The sequence below is a fragment of the Macrotis lagotis genome, chromosome 8 (assembly GCF_037893015.1).
Source record: "Macrotis lagotis isolate mMagLag1 chromosome 8, bilby.v1.9.chrom.fasta, whole genome shotgun sequence".
NCBI classification, from domain to species: domain Eukaryota; kingdom Metazoa; phylum Chordata; class Mammalia; order Peramelemorphia; family Peramelidae; genus Macrotis; species Macrotis lagotis.
In genome coordinates this window covers 105,298,670-105,314,426 of record NC_133665.1, presented here as the reverse complement: position 1 = coordinate 105,314,426, position 15,757 = coordinate 105,298,670, and the positions used below count along the sequence as shown (strand labels likewise).

Genomic DNA, 15,757 nt, shown 5'->3' with positions numbered 1-15,757 from the left:
GGAAGGGAGAGAGGAAACGTCGGTTGGAGACCAGGAAGTGGTGGGGTGGGGGAGGGGCCGGGCGCGGCTCCGCGCCCCTCCCGGGGTCGCCGCCCTTCCGCCCAGCCGCCCTGGCTGCGCGGTCCCGCTCCCGCTTCCTCCTTCCTCCCAGCCCCTCCCTAGAAGCGCGCGCCCGAGGCCGGGGCACGCGGACTGGGCGTGGCGAGTCGGGCTGACGCGCCGGGCGGGGCGCTCCGTGCGTGCGTGCGTGCGTGCGTGCGTGCGGCGCGTGGGGCGCGGCGCGGAGCGGAGCGCGCTGTGCGCCAGGCGGATGTCCGGGCCGGCCGGGCCGGAGCTGGCGAAGGAGATGGCGGAAGGTGGAGGCTGCGGGCAGCGGCCGGACGCAGAGACCCAGAAATCGGAACTCGGGGCCTTGATGAGGACGGCGCTTCAACGTGGGGCGCAGTGGTGAGAACCCGAACCCCGGCCGCGGAGGGCATGCGGCCTGGCCCCGGCGCCCGGCAGCCCCTCCCGCGGGCCTCCCTCCCCGGCCAGGCCTTCGGCCCCAACCCGGACCAAGGCTTTCCTTTCTCCTCCCTCCCGAGCGCTGGCCGCCCTTCTGTCCAAGATGAGGCTCGTAGCTCCCCTTCCCCAGCCCGGCCCGGGCCTGGCTCTGGAAGCCCTCAGAATGGCCCTTCCCCTCGGCCAGCCCCGGTTCCCTCGTCTCCAGCCAGGCCCGGCGAGGCCTCTCACCTGATCCTCCACAGTAAAGGCCCGTTGACCCCCCCGTTCGGCACGCCCCACGTTTTCTTGTTCCTCCACAGTGTCACATTCCCCTTGCAGTCATCTCTGTCAACCCTAATCCTTCTCTGTCCCAGATCTCCCTCCTTCTGACTAACTTTGGAACCTTTGACGCTGACGCTTCCATAACCCTCTGTTCCTCTTCCTAATTGTCATTTGCACCCCCGGAGGAAAGTTGCTTGGAAGTGAATTCCGAAGGGGGTGTAGGAGGAACTGGGTTCTGAGTAAGTAGAGACAGGTATTCCTAGGAGTGCAAAGGATTGAGAAACTTCTTTGAAAGGAGGGTGTGGGTAAAGATGAAAGATGGTGTCTCTATCTACAGTGGATTGGTTGAGACCTTGTAGATCCAAGACAAAATACCTTGCATTGATAGTAGGATTGTGGAAGCTGGGAAGTGTTTTGTAGATAGAATTGATAGGACCAAAGAGAAGTTTGGTAGCTGCATTTTGGAGTTGGAGAGGAAAGTATGGGGGAAGAATTAGTATTCTAGATTTAAGGTAACCAAGTTTTTCCTCAGGATGTGGCATTGAGCTGAATGCCAGCTGTTTTAATCCTGAAAAGCTAAAAGTGATACCCCAAATTTGTCAGTTAAAAAGGAATGGAATTCACTTAGATTGAGAGTGGGAATATGTCTTGCACATAGTGGTTATATATGTTAGGCTGGACCTGTGATTTTTACTGTTCGAGTTACCTAGAGGGTTCAGAATTTAGGTGACTTGTTCAGGATCATCCTGTTAGTAAACATTGGTGGCTGGATGCCTTTCCTGCCTCTTCTTTTCTGACTCTTGTTTTCCTTCAACTACTTCTCAATCTACAGCCCACCCTGCCCTTTACTTTGCACTCAGTGAGTTTTGTTGCACTGGATAGAGCACCTGAAGTCAGGAGGATCAGAGTTCAGATACGACCTCAAGATACTTATTAGCTGGGCAAGTCACTTACCACTGATTGCCTTGCATCCAGGGCTGTGTCCAGTCCACCTGATTCATGTTATGACTCTGGAGGAGAAAGTGAGACTGGGTGACTTAGCATGGCACCCCAGGGTCCCTCAAATCCAATTCATATGCATGTCATGGCATCACCAGGTTGATGTCACGGTCTTCTTAGAGTACAAAGGACAAACATCATTATCATCAATGAGTTTTTTGAATCAAATGACACTGCTTAAAGTTATAGTTAAGTTAGAAAATTTATAGTGAGTTGTTGGAGAAACAGGATCAAACTAAAGTAACTCCAGGGATAGGTACATGGTGGTAATTCAAAACAGATTCTAAAGCCAACAGGCCATGGAGAGTTAGAAAGTGAACCCAGGAAGATAAGAAGACATTTATTTTATGAGCAAAACCCTTAGATTTTTAGTAACATTTTGAGGAGATTTGTAGGGAGATATTCAATATCCTTAAAGTATTCTCTGCATCATACAGTTAGAATCACACTAGTTTTTTTTTAAATACAGATTTTCATTTTTCAAAAGAAGTGAATGGGGGGCAGCTAGGTGGTGCAGTGGATAGAGCGCTAGCCCTGGAGTCAGGAGGACCTGAGTTCAAATGTGGCCTCAGACACTTAATAATTACCTTGGTCAAATCACTTGCCTCTATTGCCTTGGGAAAAAAAACAAATCTAAAAGAAGTGAATGAGTAGGATGACAGGCAATGTATATTACATTTAATACTTACATTTATTAATCTTTTGTTCTCTGCCAGAGCATTTTGATACTCAAAGAAAGGATATACAAAATATAGGCAGAAGACAGACCCTTCCGTCATGGAGTTTACATTTAATTTTTTTTTTGAGCTTGCAGTTTAACCAAACAGTAACATTTACAAACATTAGAGAGGAATTGTAATAGAATCATAACAGTGTCATAGGCTTCATTGCCTGATTTAAAAAATTTGATTATAGAATAATGTACTCTTGAGGGTATTTAGTCATACAAATTCTTCATTACTTTTTGCAATATACAGATGCCATAATTCAAGTAGGAGGTTAGAGAGTTGAAGTTTGAGATTGCATTCTCAACTTCATCATTGTGACTTTCTGAATTTATTTGGAGAGTTCTTTATGGAGATATACTGTGCCATGGACATTGTAGTTACTGTTAATTGGTTGACTGCAGTAGTGAAAATGCAACACAGGAATGTACTAGAACCTAGAGAAGGGAGGTTTTCACTGATCTAGGTTGATGTAAGTGGTTCTGTGATTTCAATTTTTTCCCTGAACTCATTAGCTCTCAGTAAATCCTGGGGTATATGCCTCAGAAAGTTGTGTTTTGCAGCTGTACAGAAATTTTCCCCTCCACTTATAGTTATAATATTTATTATTGGAAGTGCTTAAAACACATACATATACCCCAGATTTGCTAAAATTTCCCTAACTATATAAAACAGATTGAATGTAAAATGATAATTATATAGCTTGGCAAGAGAAAGGGAGCACAATTGGCACATTTCTATAAATACTAAAATCCTTACTTGATGCAGCATATGGATAGACTTCTTTTTGAATGAGCTTGAAAGGCTATCTGAAATATTACAGTATCGTTAAATCTACTGAAAAATAAAAACTTACTGCTATTCAAATTGGCAAAACAACTTTAGTATAGATCAGGGCAGAATGTTGAGTAAATACTTCATTTTACAATCCCAAATTGGACCCATTTTACTTGTCTCAAACCCCACGTTTCTCCTTTTTTGGGATAGCTTGGGGAAGTAACTGAATCCATATTTATAGAGTATACATATGCTTTGGAGGAGCTTTTGCCTCTTGAGATTTTCTACATTGGTCAAATTTTTTTTTTCTAGGTATCTGATTGACAGCAGGTGGTTCAAGCAGTGGAAGAAATATGTGGGCTTTGATAGCTGGGATATGTACAATGTGGGAGAAAACAACCTGTTTCCTGGCCCAATCGATAATTCCGGACTTTTTTCAGGTAAAATGTTAATTGCCTCTTGGAATGTTCAAGCAGAACAGTAGACTGAGACAGAGTACTTACTATCTATAGCATTTACACTGTGAACCAGATTTCCTTTGGTTGGATATATATGGAAGTGAGACTCACATCAGACCGTGGAAATTGATGCTCAAGGTCATGATTATAGGGGAAACTTTGGCAAAATGTCAGGAAGAAATTGAGGTACTTTTTCTTTGACCAGATAGGATTAAGACCCTTTAATTTTTCCTTTTCCCTCTCGAATACTTTTTCTTACATTGTATTTTTATGAGGATGGAAAGGAGATAAAAAATCAGAAACATAAAGTAAAACCTTTGAAAATTGTACCTGAAGCCCTGTCCTTGGGGATTCTGAGTAAATTGCTTTCTAGATGGGACAAATGACAGGATCAGTTGGAATTATTAGATCCTTTGTTATTTCTCTCTTAGATCAGAGTTGACATGTGGGTAGTAAGCTAGTATCTAAGCCAGACTAATGAACTTCCAAGAATGGATTGACCAGGGTCAAATTTATATGTGATAGACCATTCAAAGCATCCTGTGACCTCATCTCCTATTTCAATAAATTGGATGAAGACAGTATTTTTTTTCCTACAAGATTAAAACTATATCTGGGGGTAGCTAGGTGGTGCAGTGGATAAAGCACCGGCCCTGGAGTCAGGAGTACCTGGGTTCAAATTGGGTCTCAGACACTTAATAATTACCTAGCTGTGTGACCTTGGGCAAGCCACTTAACCCCGTTTGCCTTGGAAAAAAACTAAAAAAAAACAACAAAACTATCTGAAGTATTTGCATGTGCAAGTGAGAAATATTCACGTCGGTAGGCATCATGGTGTCTTTGAAGAGCTAGATTTAGGGACAGAATACCTTTAAATCCCAGCTTCAGTACATCCTAGCAAGTCATTTAGTGTTTCTGAGCATTAGTTTTATTGTCTGCAAAATGACGATAAAGCCTCAGAGTTGTTGCGAATAAAGTATTTTGTAAAAAAGTGTTATATAAATGTGAACTATCATCAGAGGAATTCTTTTGACAGAACTAGTGGGAACAGTAATGGGGAGGTAATATTTGGCAGTTACTCTTTTTAGGGGAAGGTTTCATTTAAGACTTTGCTTGAGTAAGGTTTCAATGCCAATTCATTTTATTTCTATTTTATTTTTTTTCGGTTACAATTTATTAGTAGCATTGATCAAGAAGTCCCAAGGTCAGAACTGTTACATTGTTTTCATTCTTCTATCTTTTAAAAGTTTTTATTCTGGAAAACATCAAATAATATCAACAGAAAACGAATGTACATGAAACTGACTATTTTTATGTATATTTTGCTTTTCATTTTAAGTGTATAATTCAACATATCTCTCCCAACAGTTTTTTTTAGCATTACCCCATCAGACACAATTCAGCCCGAGTCTTTCTTTGAAACTACCCAAATATTGATGACAGTCATAGGAGTTATTGATAACATTTTCACATGTAAAAAATCAAGAAATTTGACTTTGAGTCCCTTACAATTAATCTTTAAAGTTTATCTTATTTTCTCTAGGATCTTATATGTTGATTTTCCATTATGTTTTTCATTTTTTAACCACAAAGACTGGAAAGTATTTTCCATTCAGGATCTCATTTATTTATTTGTTTATTTTCCCAAGTGCATACAATGGTAGGTTTAAACAATCTTTTTGCAAGGTTTTGAGTTTCACATTTTTCTCCCTTCTTCCCTTCCTTCCCTCCACCCCAACAGAAAGCTATTTCATATAGGTCATACATGTATAACCATGCTGAATGTATATCCATATTAATCATGTTTTAAACGATGAATCAAATCAAAACGAGAAAAAAAAACATTGGAGAGAAAATACACTAGGCAACTTTTAAAAATTGGACATAGTAAGTTTTGGTCTGCATTTAAACTTCATAGTTTCTTCTCTGGTTGTGGGTGGTATTTTCCATCACAAGTCTTTTAGAATTGTCTTTGGTTATTGTGCTGCTGTGCATCATAGTTGATCTTAATCTGGTATTGTTGTTAGTGTATACAGTGATTTTTTGGTTCTGCTCATTTCACTCAGCATCAGATCATGCCAGTCTTTCCAGTCTATTCTAAAGTTCCATCCCACATGATTTCTTATAGAATACCAGTGTTCCATCATGTTCATATACCACAATTTGTTCAGCCATGCCTCAATTAATGGACATCCCCTCAATTTCCAATTCTTTACCACTACTAAAAAAATTGCTATAAATAATTTCGCATTCTCATTGGGATATAGACCAGTAGTGGCATTGCTGGATCAAAAGGTATGTAGTTGTCTTTTTTTATTGTAATTTTCAGGTAGTTAATGATTGTACTGTTTCTCTCCAATTTGTTGTTTTTCTGATGAGATGTTTCACAATCTCTTCTATTTTTCATTCTTTTGACCTTGCTTTATTATTTCTTGGTGTGGTAGAACATTATTAGTTTCCCCCTCTTCAAATCTAGTTTTCAAGGAATGATTTTCTCCCTTAAGTGTTCTATATTTTAAGTTGGTTGACTTTTCATAATTTTTTTGAATTGCTTTTATTTTTGATTTTTTTTGGGTTGATTTTTTTTTTTGCAAGGCAAATGGGGTTAAGTGGCTTGCCCAAGGCCACACAGCTAGGTAACTATTAAGTGTTTGAGGTCAGATTTCAACTCAGGTACTCCTGACTCCAGGGTCGGTGCTCTTTCCACTGTGCCACCTAGCTGCCCCCATATTTGATTTTTAAAGTTCTTCCAAGAGCTCTTTTCTGTGTTTAGGATAATTTGACATTTCTCATTGAAAAAGGAGTAGTTTTTTTTAGAAAGATTTTATTTAGAGTTATAAAATTTTTCCCCTAATCTTGCTTCCCTCCCCCCACCCCCACAGAAGGCAGGTTGATAGTCTTTACATTGTTTCCATGCTATACATTGATCCAAATTGAATGTGCTGAGAGAGAAATCATATTCTTAAGGAAGAAACATAAAGTAAAAGAGATAGCAAGATCAGACAATAAGATATCAATCCCCCCCCCCCCCCCATATTAAAGGTAATAGTCCTTGGTCTTTGTTCAAACTCCACAGTTCTTTCTCTGGCTACAGATGGTATTCTCCATCACAGATAGCCCAAAATTGTGCCTGATTGTTGCACTGATGGAATGAGCAAGTCCATCAAGGTTGATCATCACCCCCATGTTGCTGTTAGGGTGTACAATGTTTTTCTGGTTCTGCTTATCTTGCTCAGTATCCCTCCAGGCTTCCCTGAATTCCTATCCCTCCTGTTTTCTAATGGAATAATAGTGTTCCATGACATGCATATACCACAGTTGGTTAAGCCATTCCTCAATTGAAGGACATTTACTTAATTTCCAATTCTTTGCCAACACAAACAGGGCTGCTATGAATATTTTTGTTCAAGTGATGTTTTTACCCTTTTTCATCATCTCTTCAGAGTATAGACCCAATAGTGGTATTGCTGGATCAAAGGGTATGAACATTTTTGTTGCCCTTTGGGTGTAATTACAAATTTCTCTCCAGAAAGGTTGGATGAGTTCACAGCTCCACCAACAATATATTAGTGTACCAGATTTCCACATCCCTTCCAAAGTGATCATTGTCCTTTCTGGTCATATTGGCCAGTCTGAGAGATGTGAGATGGTACCTCAGAGATGCTTTAATTTGTGTTTCTCTAATAAGTAGTGATTTAGAGCAGTTTTTCATATGACTATGGTTGACTTTGATTTCCTCATCTGTAAGTTACTTTTGCATATCCTTTGACCATTTGTCAATTGGGGAATGACTTTGCTTTTTTTTTTTTTTTTTTTTTTAAGGCAAACGGGCTTAAGTGGCTTGCCCAAGGCCACACAGCTAGGTAATTATTAAGTGTCTAAGACTGGATTTGAACCCAGGTACTCCTGACTCCAGGGCTGGTGCTTTATCCACTACGCCACCTAGCTGCCCCTGACTTGGTTTTTTTAAAAAAAATTTGACCCAGTTCTCTTTATATTTTAGAAATGAGTCCTTTGTCAGAAATACTAGTTGTAAAAATTGTTTCCCAATTTACTACATTTCTTTTGATCTTGGTTATGGTGGTTTTGTATGTGCAAAAGCTTTTTAATTTAATGTAATCAAAATTATCTAGTTTGTTTTTTAATGATGTTTTCCATCTCTTCCTTGGGCTTAAATGGCTTCCCTTTCCATAGATCTGAGAGGGTAAACTACAAGGAGTAGGCTTTTTAAGTTCATTGTTTTCCTCTGTATATGAATCCTGATCTTCCCTATCCCTATAGATGCTATTTATGGTTGGGTTCTTTCTCCTTTGCTTGCTCATTTTTATTTTGTTTCACTTAGTTTTACAGCTATTAGTAATAAACAAGTTTTAGTTCATAGATATGAGGAATTATGACCAAGTCTCAGATTCTTCTTACTCTTTTCTTAAGTCTGTCCCAGGGCCCAACCTTGAACTTTCCTCTCCACTCTTGAGCTATGGGTAGTATTCCTAGTCACAATGTCCTTCAAATTTTTTTATTTCTTGTTCTTTTAGGTAGTCTTAGGAGGACAAATTCTAACCCTAATTTTTGTTTATTTTTGCTACTCTACATTCCCTGTGAGACAATGTTTTACATTTTTTTTGAGGAGGTATTTGGAGAAGCGAAAGTTTTCTGACCTACTCTTCCAATTTTACTTTTTTATTTTTTACTGGGCAATACAATTCCATTACATTCATGTATCATAATTTGTTCAGTTACTCTCTTATCAAATCTGGCTTATCTTTTTTGTCCCTACTGAACATTGTTCACTTTTTTTTTTTTTAAGGTTTTTGCAAGGCAAACAGGGTTAAGTGGCTTGTCCAAGGCCACACAGCTAGGTAATTATTAAGTGTCTGAGACTGGGTTTGAACCCAAGTACTCCTGACTCCAGGGCCGGTGCTTTATCTACTACGCCACTTAGCCACCTTTATTGTTCACTTTTTAAAAACAGTTTTAGAATAAAATTTTCATGCCTTTTGTTGCTGCATCATCTCAATTGTCTGTTACAATCTAGAAAAACCAATAAATCCAATTCAGCAATGCACTGATGATAACTAACTTACCAAAATTTTGGAGACTTAAATCCAACTTTTTTAATGAGACTGGCAAGGAGGGCAGTTTTTTTATTTATTTGTTTGCTTATTTATTTATTTATTCATCCATTTATTTATTTATTTATTTATTGATTTTTGCAGGGCAATGGGGTTCAGTCACTTGCCCAAGGCCACACAGCTAGGTAATTATTAAGTGTCTGAGGCTGGATTTGAACTCAGGTACTCCTGACTCCAGGGCCAGTGCTCTATCCACTGTGCCACCTAGCTACCCCAAGGAGGGCGTTTTTCATCATTTCTTCAGAGACCAAGAGTCCGCTACTTTTCACTTTTTTCCTTGACATTATTTTAGTCATTGTAAATATTTTCTAGTTATCAGCATTCTGTATTTCAGGTAGATCTTCCCATGCTCATCTCAGTTCATCTTATTAGTTGTTTCATATGCCAGTATATTTATATGCCACAAATTTCTCTAGCCATTCTGCAATGTGGACAACTTCCCTTCCAATTCTTTATTGCCATAAAGAATGCTCTTGGGGGTTAACCCCATTGCCTTACAAAAAAACTTTAAAAAAAAGGAATTCTTTGTTTTATTGGGTCTAGTTCTTTCTAAGAGAACCTGCTATTTTTCTTTTTTAAATGACAGCTTAGCTAAAGGTCACACACACACACACACACACACACACACACACACACACGAAGGAATTTACGGTTTATTTAGTCTCACCTTGTGTTGGAAGTTGGAAGTAGCAATGTCATTAACATGACTAACCTCTGCTTGAGTGCTGTTGAATGATGTTACTTGGGGAGGTTGGCAATATTGAATTTTTAAAAAAAATATTTATTTGTCTTTTCAACTATATGCAACAGTAATTTTTAACCAATCATTTTGCTAATGCTAAACATAGATCTATATTGATCATGTTGTGAGAGAAGAATTAGATCCAAATGGAAGAAAGAAAACATTAGAGAGGGGAAAAAATGATATATAAGACAACTTTTAAAAAAAATTGAAGATAGTAAGTTTTGTTCTTCATTTAAACTGTATAGTTACTTCTCTGCATGTGGATGATATTTTCCATTACAAGTCTTTTAAAATTGTCTTTGATTATTGTACTGCTGTATTGAACAAATTCATCATGGTTGGTCATCACCCCATGTTATTGTTAAATATTTTTTAAAAAGTTCAATATTCAATATTGCCAACCTCCCCAAGTAGCAGCATTCAGCAGCATTCAAGCAGAGGTTAGATACAGTGTTCTTCTGGTTCTGCTCACTTCACTCCACATCAGTTCATGCAAGCCTTCCCAAGGCTTTTCTTGAAGTCCCTCATGATTTCTTATAGCACAGTACTATTCCATCACATACATGTGCCACAATTTGTTCAGCGATTCCCTAATTGATAGACATCCCCCTCAACTTCCAATTCTTTGTGATTTTGAAAAGAGCTGCTGTACATGTGGGATTTTTACCCTTTTTTTCTTTTTGTTTTTTAGGTGTTTTGTTTTTTTTTTTTTTGCAAGGCAAATGGGTTTAACTGGCTTGCCCAAGGCCACACAGCTAGGTAATTATTGAGTGTCTGAGGCCGCATTTGAACTCAGGTACTCCTGACTCCAGGGTCGGTGCTCTATCTCCACTGTGCCACCTAGCTGCCGCAAGATTTTTACCCTTTTTCATGATCTCTTCCGGATACCGACCCAGTAGTGGTATTGCTGGATCAAAGGGCATGCACAGGCAATATTGAATTTGATAAATGAGTTAAAGTTCTTTGAGTCTGATTATATAGGAATGTGATATTTCATTTGATAAGTAAGATATTATCTTTTATTAGGTCTTCATGCTGTCAGTCACCTTGGTTTTCAAACCTATTTGCTCAATGATAGAGGTCTTGTGAGTGATTTTGAAATGCATAATTAGGAAATTATGGAAAAATTAGGAAAACTTCAGGAAAATTTCACTCAGTATGCACATCCTGTATTAGTGAATATACACATTCACATGCTGACATATTTGCATGTGTCCTAGTGACAGCAGGATTTCATAGTTTAGATTCCCTCTTTAGTTTTTCCCCTCCATTCTCTCTCCTTGTGGTCCAACTAGTGTTTTGTCTGGTATTCCTCTCCATTACTTCTGCCTAAGAAACTTGTGGAATGGAAATCTATATTTTGAAATTATGCTATGATTTTAGCACTGATAGAACTAAGGGCATGCTCCCCATTTGATTGTGGTGTCATAATACTAGGGTGTTAATGAAAATAGTGCTGCATTCTGAATAGGAAGTTTGATTTGAAGTGTGGCCTACTGAATCTAGGCTAGAGTGAATTGAATTTGTCATTTGCTTTGCCCATAATGTCTGAAAAAACGAATGGAAAATAATGTGTTAAATGTTACTATGTGTCATGAACTGCTGAACTTTGGAGATGAAAAGAGACAGTCTCCTTTCTTGAGGAACTTACATTGTAATGAGGAAGAGGTGACTTTGGATGAGAAAGCTGTAGGGTTTAGTTAATGGCATCACAGTGAAACAAATTGAAACATTCTATTTGGAAAACATGACTGAGCTTATGTTTCCTAGTTTCAGAAATAGAGTGGGTGTGGCACAGTGTTTAGAGCACTAGCTCTACTCATTTAAGTAGTTGGAGAGTATATGAGATGATCTGAGAATAGGGAATGAAGCAAAGCATAATTGGGGTTTTTCTGAAATAGTGGCCCAGGGGTGGCTAGGTGGCGCAGTGGATAGAGCACCAGCCCTGGAATCAGGAGGGCCTGAGTTCAAATGTGGCCTCAGACACTTAATAATTAATCTAGCTGTGTGGCCTTGGACAAGCCACTTAAACCCGTTGCCTTGCAAAAAACCTTAAAAAAAAGTGAAATAGTGATCCAGGAAATGCATTCACCAGCCAGGAAACCAGGGACTCCAGGATAGAAGTTTTAGAGATGAAAGGGTTGACTCTTTAACAGCATGATGGTCTCTCATGTAGTTAATTGGTCCTCCTCTAAGGAGATTGCCAGATGAGACTCTCCACAATTAATTAGGGTAAACATCCATTTCTTGCATATTACTAGAAAAAATACATGAAATGTAGTTGAGATTTTTTTTTTGGCTAATCGCGTATCCAAACTCATTTCAGAATGATCATCCATAGACATAATGATTCAAAGTAAAAGTTGTCAAATTAGAACACCACATATGATAATTATTAAATATTAAAAAGCATAATAAAACCAAACTTAATAAGCAATGAAAAGAAATCAGAAAGGGACACAGGACAGATGATCATTTTGTTCTTTTATATTGGTTCAGTTGATTAGAGAACTTACTGTGAATATTATAACCCCTATTGCCCCTAGTCATTCTATGTGATTCTTGTATTTCTGTATGTTTTCAGAGGTTCCATCCAATTCAAGGCACAAATAAATTTATTATATTTGAATTTGAATATTCTTTGAGTTTTTGATTTTTTTGAAATAAAATCAAGTTGTAAATAGTTTAGCTATTATGACTTGGGATTCATTCTCATAACTGCTTGTTAGTATTTGTTGATAATGTTTTTTTAAGTTTATGAATTAAATTTTTTAGAAGAATGCTGTGTATATACCTTTGTATACTTCATAGTAACATGAAGGAGAATAAACGAAATACTTTGAGCTTTTAAGAAATTGCTATAAAAATGCCAGCATAAACACTTTTGGTTATGGTATCATTACTATGTCAAACAAGCATTTAAATACCTATGGATTGTGAGAAAGTCTGCTAAAAAAAATGTACTATATACGTATTGAATTCTTCTAGGCACTATTTTCCCCCCATTTCCTCAAAACTCTAAGGTTGTTGTCTTTTCCTTGCTCTGACCTTGTGTAGAATCTTGCAACATCTATCTTTTTGGTAGATGTGAGAGTTTTCAGAGAGCAGGAGGAACCATACATAAAAGCAGGTCAGATGGAAATTATTGAATAATTAGTGAATTTTTCACTGATAGTTGAGGAATGTACTCTTCCTTCCTGCATTCCTCAGAGCTCAGCCAAAGCATTCTTTTGCAAAGGAAGTCTTTTCTCATTCCCTCAGTTGTTTGCACTTTTCTTATTAAAAAGACCTTGTGCCGGTTTCGTGTCTGTTATATATCAAATATATACTTATGTATCTAATATGTATGTAATACAATATATTTGTGTGAACTGCAAAATTCCAATGAGTAACAAAAATCATTTAGACAGCTGTGAGCTTGAGCAGTAAGAATGGGGTCTCTAGGTGGTTCAGTGTAGGGCAGTTAGGTAGCACAGTGGATAGAGTACTGGCCTTGGAGTCAGGAGGACCTGAGTTTAAATCCAGCCTCAGACACTTAATAATTGCCTGGATGTGTGACCTTGAGCAAGTCACTTAACCCCATTGCCTTAAATAATAAATAAAATTAAAAAAAGAATCTTTAAAAAAATAAAAATGCCAATGGTCCCTAATCAGCTGGTTCCAAGCCTTTCCTCTTGGTCACCTCTCTGCTTGAGGAAAAATTAATTTTGTAACCACTGAGGGAGCATCAAAATAGAATGAAGTGATACAATCCCATGATTAGACAATTCCAGAAGTGAGAAAGTCTTATGATTGGCTAAGGAAAATGTCCATCAATCATAACCACTTTGTCAACAAGCCTCTTTCATGGGTCATTAGCTATAGGTCAAAAACTGTAGGCTGTCAGTTGCAGGCTATCTCAGTTGAGGCTTTCCAAAGGTCATAGGACCCTGTCAACCATATCTTAGGGCTTTCTATTATAAATCATAAATTTCTAATATTTGACCAACAGTATACTAGGGTCCAAGGAAGTCGTGATTTTGAAGCAAAAGTTACTAGGGATGGGTAGAAATGATTCATAGGGGTGAAGAGTTATTATTGAGCCTTTTGAAGTTTATTTTAGGAGTTGAGGTGGGAGGCTTTGCTAATGCATTAAGTTCTTTATTCAAGCTAATACATATTCTTAGACAGGCATAACTAACAAAATGTGAATCTATATGATAGATCCAATATATTATAATTATTAATACATGGATTAGTTATTTGTTTACATAACTTTTATTCTTATGTGTTAATTAAATCAGACAACCCCGTTCTACTTATAATCACTGATACTCATTAAATCAAAATGACCTGAGTAAATACTGATTAAATTGAGTAGGGCTCATTAGTATTATCTTCATAGTACTTTGTGAACACACATGAACTTAGTTAAAGATGTATATGGCTTCAGTTTGATGGCAGGTGCTTTCTCATTTTTGTCTTTGCATTCATTTCATCTAGCATATTTCTCTGTACTTGTACAGAACAGGAGTTTACTGATATTTGGATTTTTTCGGGCATTTTAAAGTTTATAAATACTTTTATATAAACTCCTATTTTGAGCCTCACAACCCTGTGAGACAAGTTTTATATCTATTTTATATCTATTATTCCCACTTTATAAATAAGGAAACTGAATCTCTCAGAGGTTAAATGACTTGTCACATAGTTGTCAAGAATAGAGGTGGTCTCCAGCTCTCTATCCCCTATAACACAGTTTAATATGCATCTCCAGCCATCAGAGATTTTAGAATATTTTAGAGTTAGAAGATGGTGGTAGAGTATGTACATTGTAGTCAGGTCAGGGAAGAATGATCTTCATCATTTTTCGCTTGTGATATCTTTCATTTTTGAGTTTGATATAGTGTGTTTGAATTACTTTTGTATTGTTGACTATGACAAAAATTTTGTTTCTGTTTTAAAATTATATTTTATGAAAATTGTGAGAAACTACTTAGATGATGATTGTCCATAGTGGTTTTATGGAAAGACATGTCATGTTCATAATAAAAAAAAAATTTTAACTTGAAAATGCACAAGAATCATTTAGAATAAGAAAACGTGGAGGGTGGTATCAATTTGTGAGTGGATGAAGTCACAGCCTCATCGGAGTAATCAGAAACCAGTTAAAACATACATTTCTTCTCTTTCAGAGGAGTTGTACACCTCATGATTTTTATTTTTTTTTTCTTTTCAGATCCTGAAAGTCAAACCTTAAAGGAACATTTAATTGATGAGCTAGACTATGTATTGGTTCCTACTGAAGCCTGGAATAAATTAGTGAATTGGTATGGTTGTGTAGAAGGACAACAGCCTATAGTCAGAAAAGTGAGTTCTTTGTACTGTTTACTTGTACAACCTTCTTGTAATATGACGTTTTTCTCTTCTTTACACAGTTTGCTTGGAGGACAAAAGCTGCCGGCTTGTGTTGGATTCAACTTTAGTTAAACAGACCTAATTAGACTGAATGAAAGTGTTTTTGGCCTTTGACTTCCCACTTCCCACTGAACACACTTGGAAATGATTTCAAATTCAGCTTTTTTGGGGGGGGAAGTTGTAGAAATGGGCAGTAGCACCATTATCATTGTTGTTGTCACTGTGACTGACAGCAGAACAACATGACCATTATTTAGTTTATGATGAGTAAAGTAGTCATCTTAGCATACTTGTTGCCTGGATATAGGAAAGCTATGATATAGAATAATCCATTTTTAAATAAATTTTTAAATAAATATCTTAATTTTTTTGTACCTCATTTCCCTTAAAAAAAAAAAAACCCCAAAACTTGTATTTTTCATTGACTAGACTTTGGGCAAATACCTATGAGTTATTCTTAAAGCCAAAATTTTACAGCCAGGGTAAGTTTGAGATTTTAGGGCACAGACAGATTCCTATAGTTCAGTAGGCACATATTTCAGTAATCCTGATCCTTAGGAAGGTCTGACTCCCTAAATATGTGTACTTAAGAATGGTATGATTTTCACCAAAGCTAAGACTCTCACTGAAAGTCATATATTTTGAGGATTTCTACATTTTTCAATTTTACTTTATCCCAACATAGGAGAATTTTCATCACTTCAATGACACATGGCATTTTTGCATTGTACAATTCTCTTGGCTCTGCATACTTTGTAT

The 15,757-nt window shown here is 37.6% G+C and overlaps 1 protein-coding gene across 4 annotated transcripts in view; it reads left to right on the top strand.

Moving 5' to 3' along the window:
• Positions 1–283: 283 nt before the first annotated feature.
• The window catches only part of USP4 (ubiquitin specific peptidase 4), a 72,546-nt gene continuing 57,072 nt past the window's right edge, over positions 284–15,757 (top strand). For all 4 annotated transcript variants that reach the window (XM_074197932.1, XM_074197931.1, XM_074197930.1 and 1 more), the window contains exons 1-3: positions 284–447; positions 3,579–3,706; positions 14,820–14,950. In XM_074197932.1, coding sequence (XP_074054033.1) covers positions 311–447; positions 3,579–3,706; positions 14,820–14,950 — 396 coding nt within the window. In that variant the 5' untranslated portion in view covers positions 284–310. The remainder of the gene's footprint in view (positions 448–3,578; positions 3,707–14,819; positions 14,951–15,757) is intronic.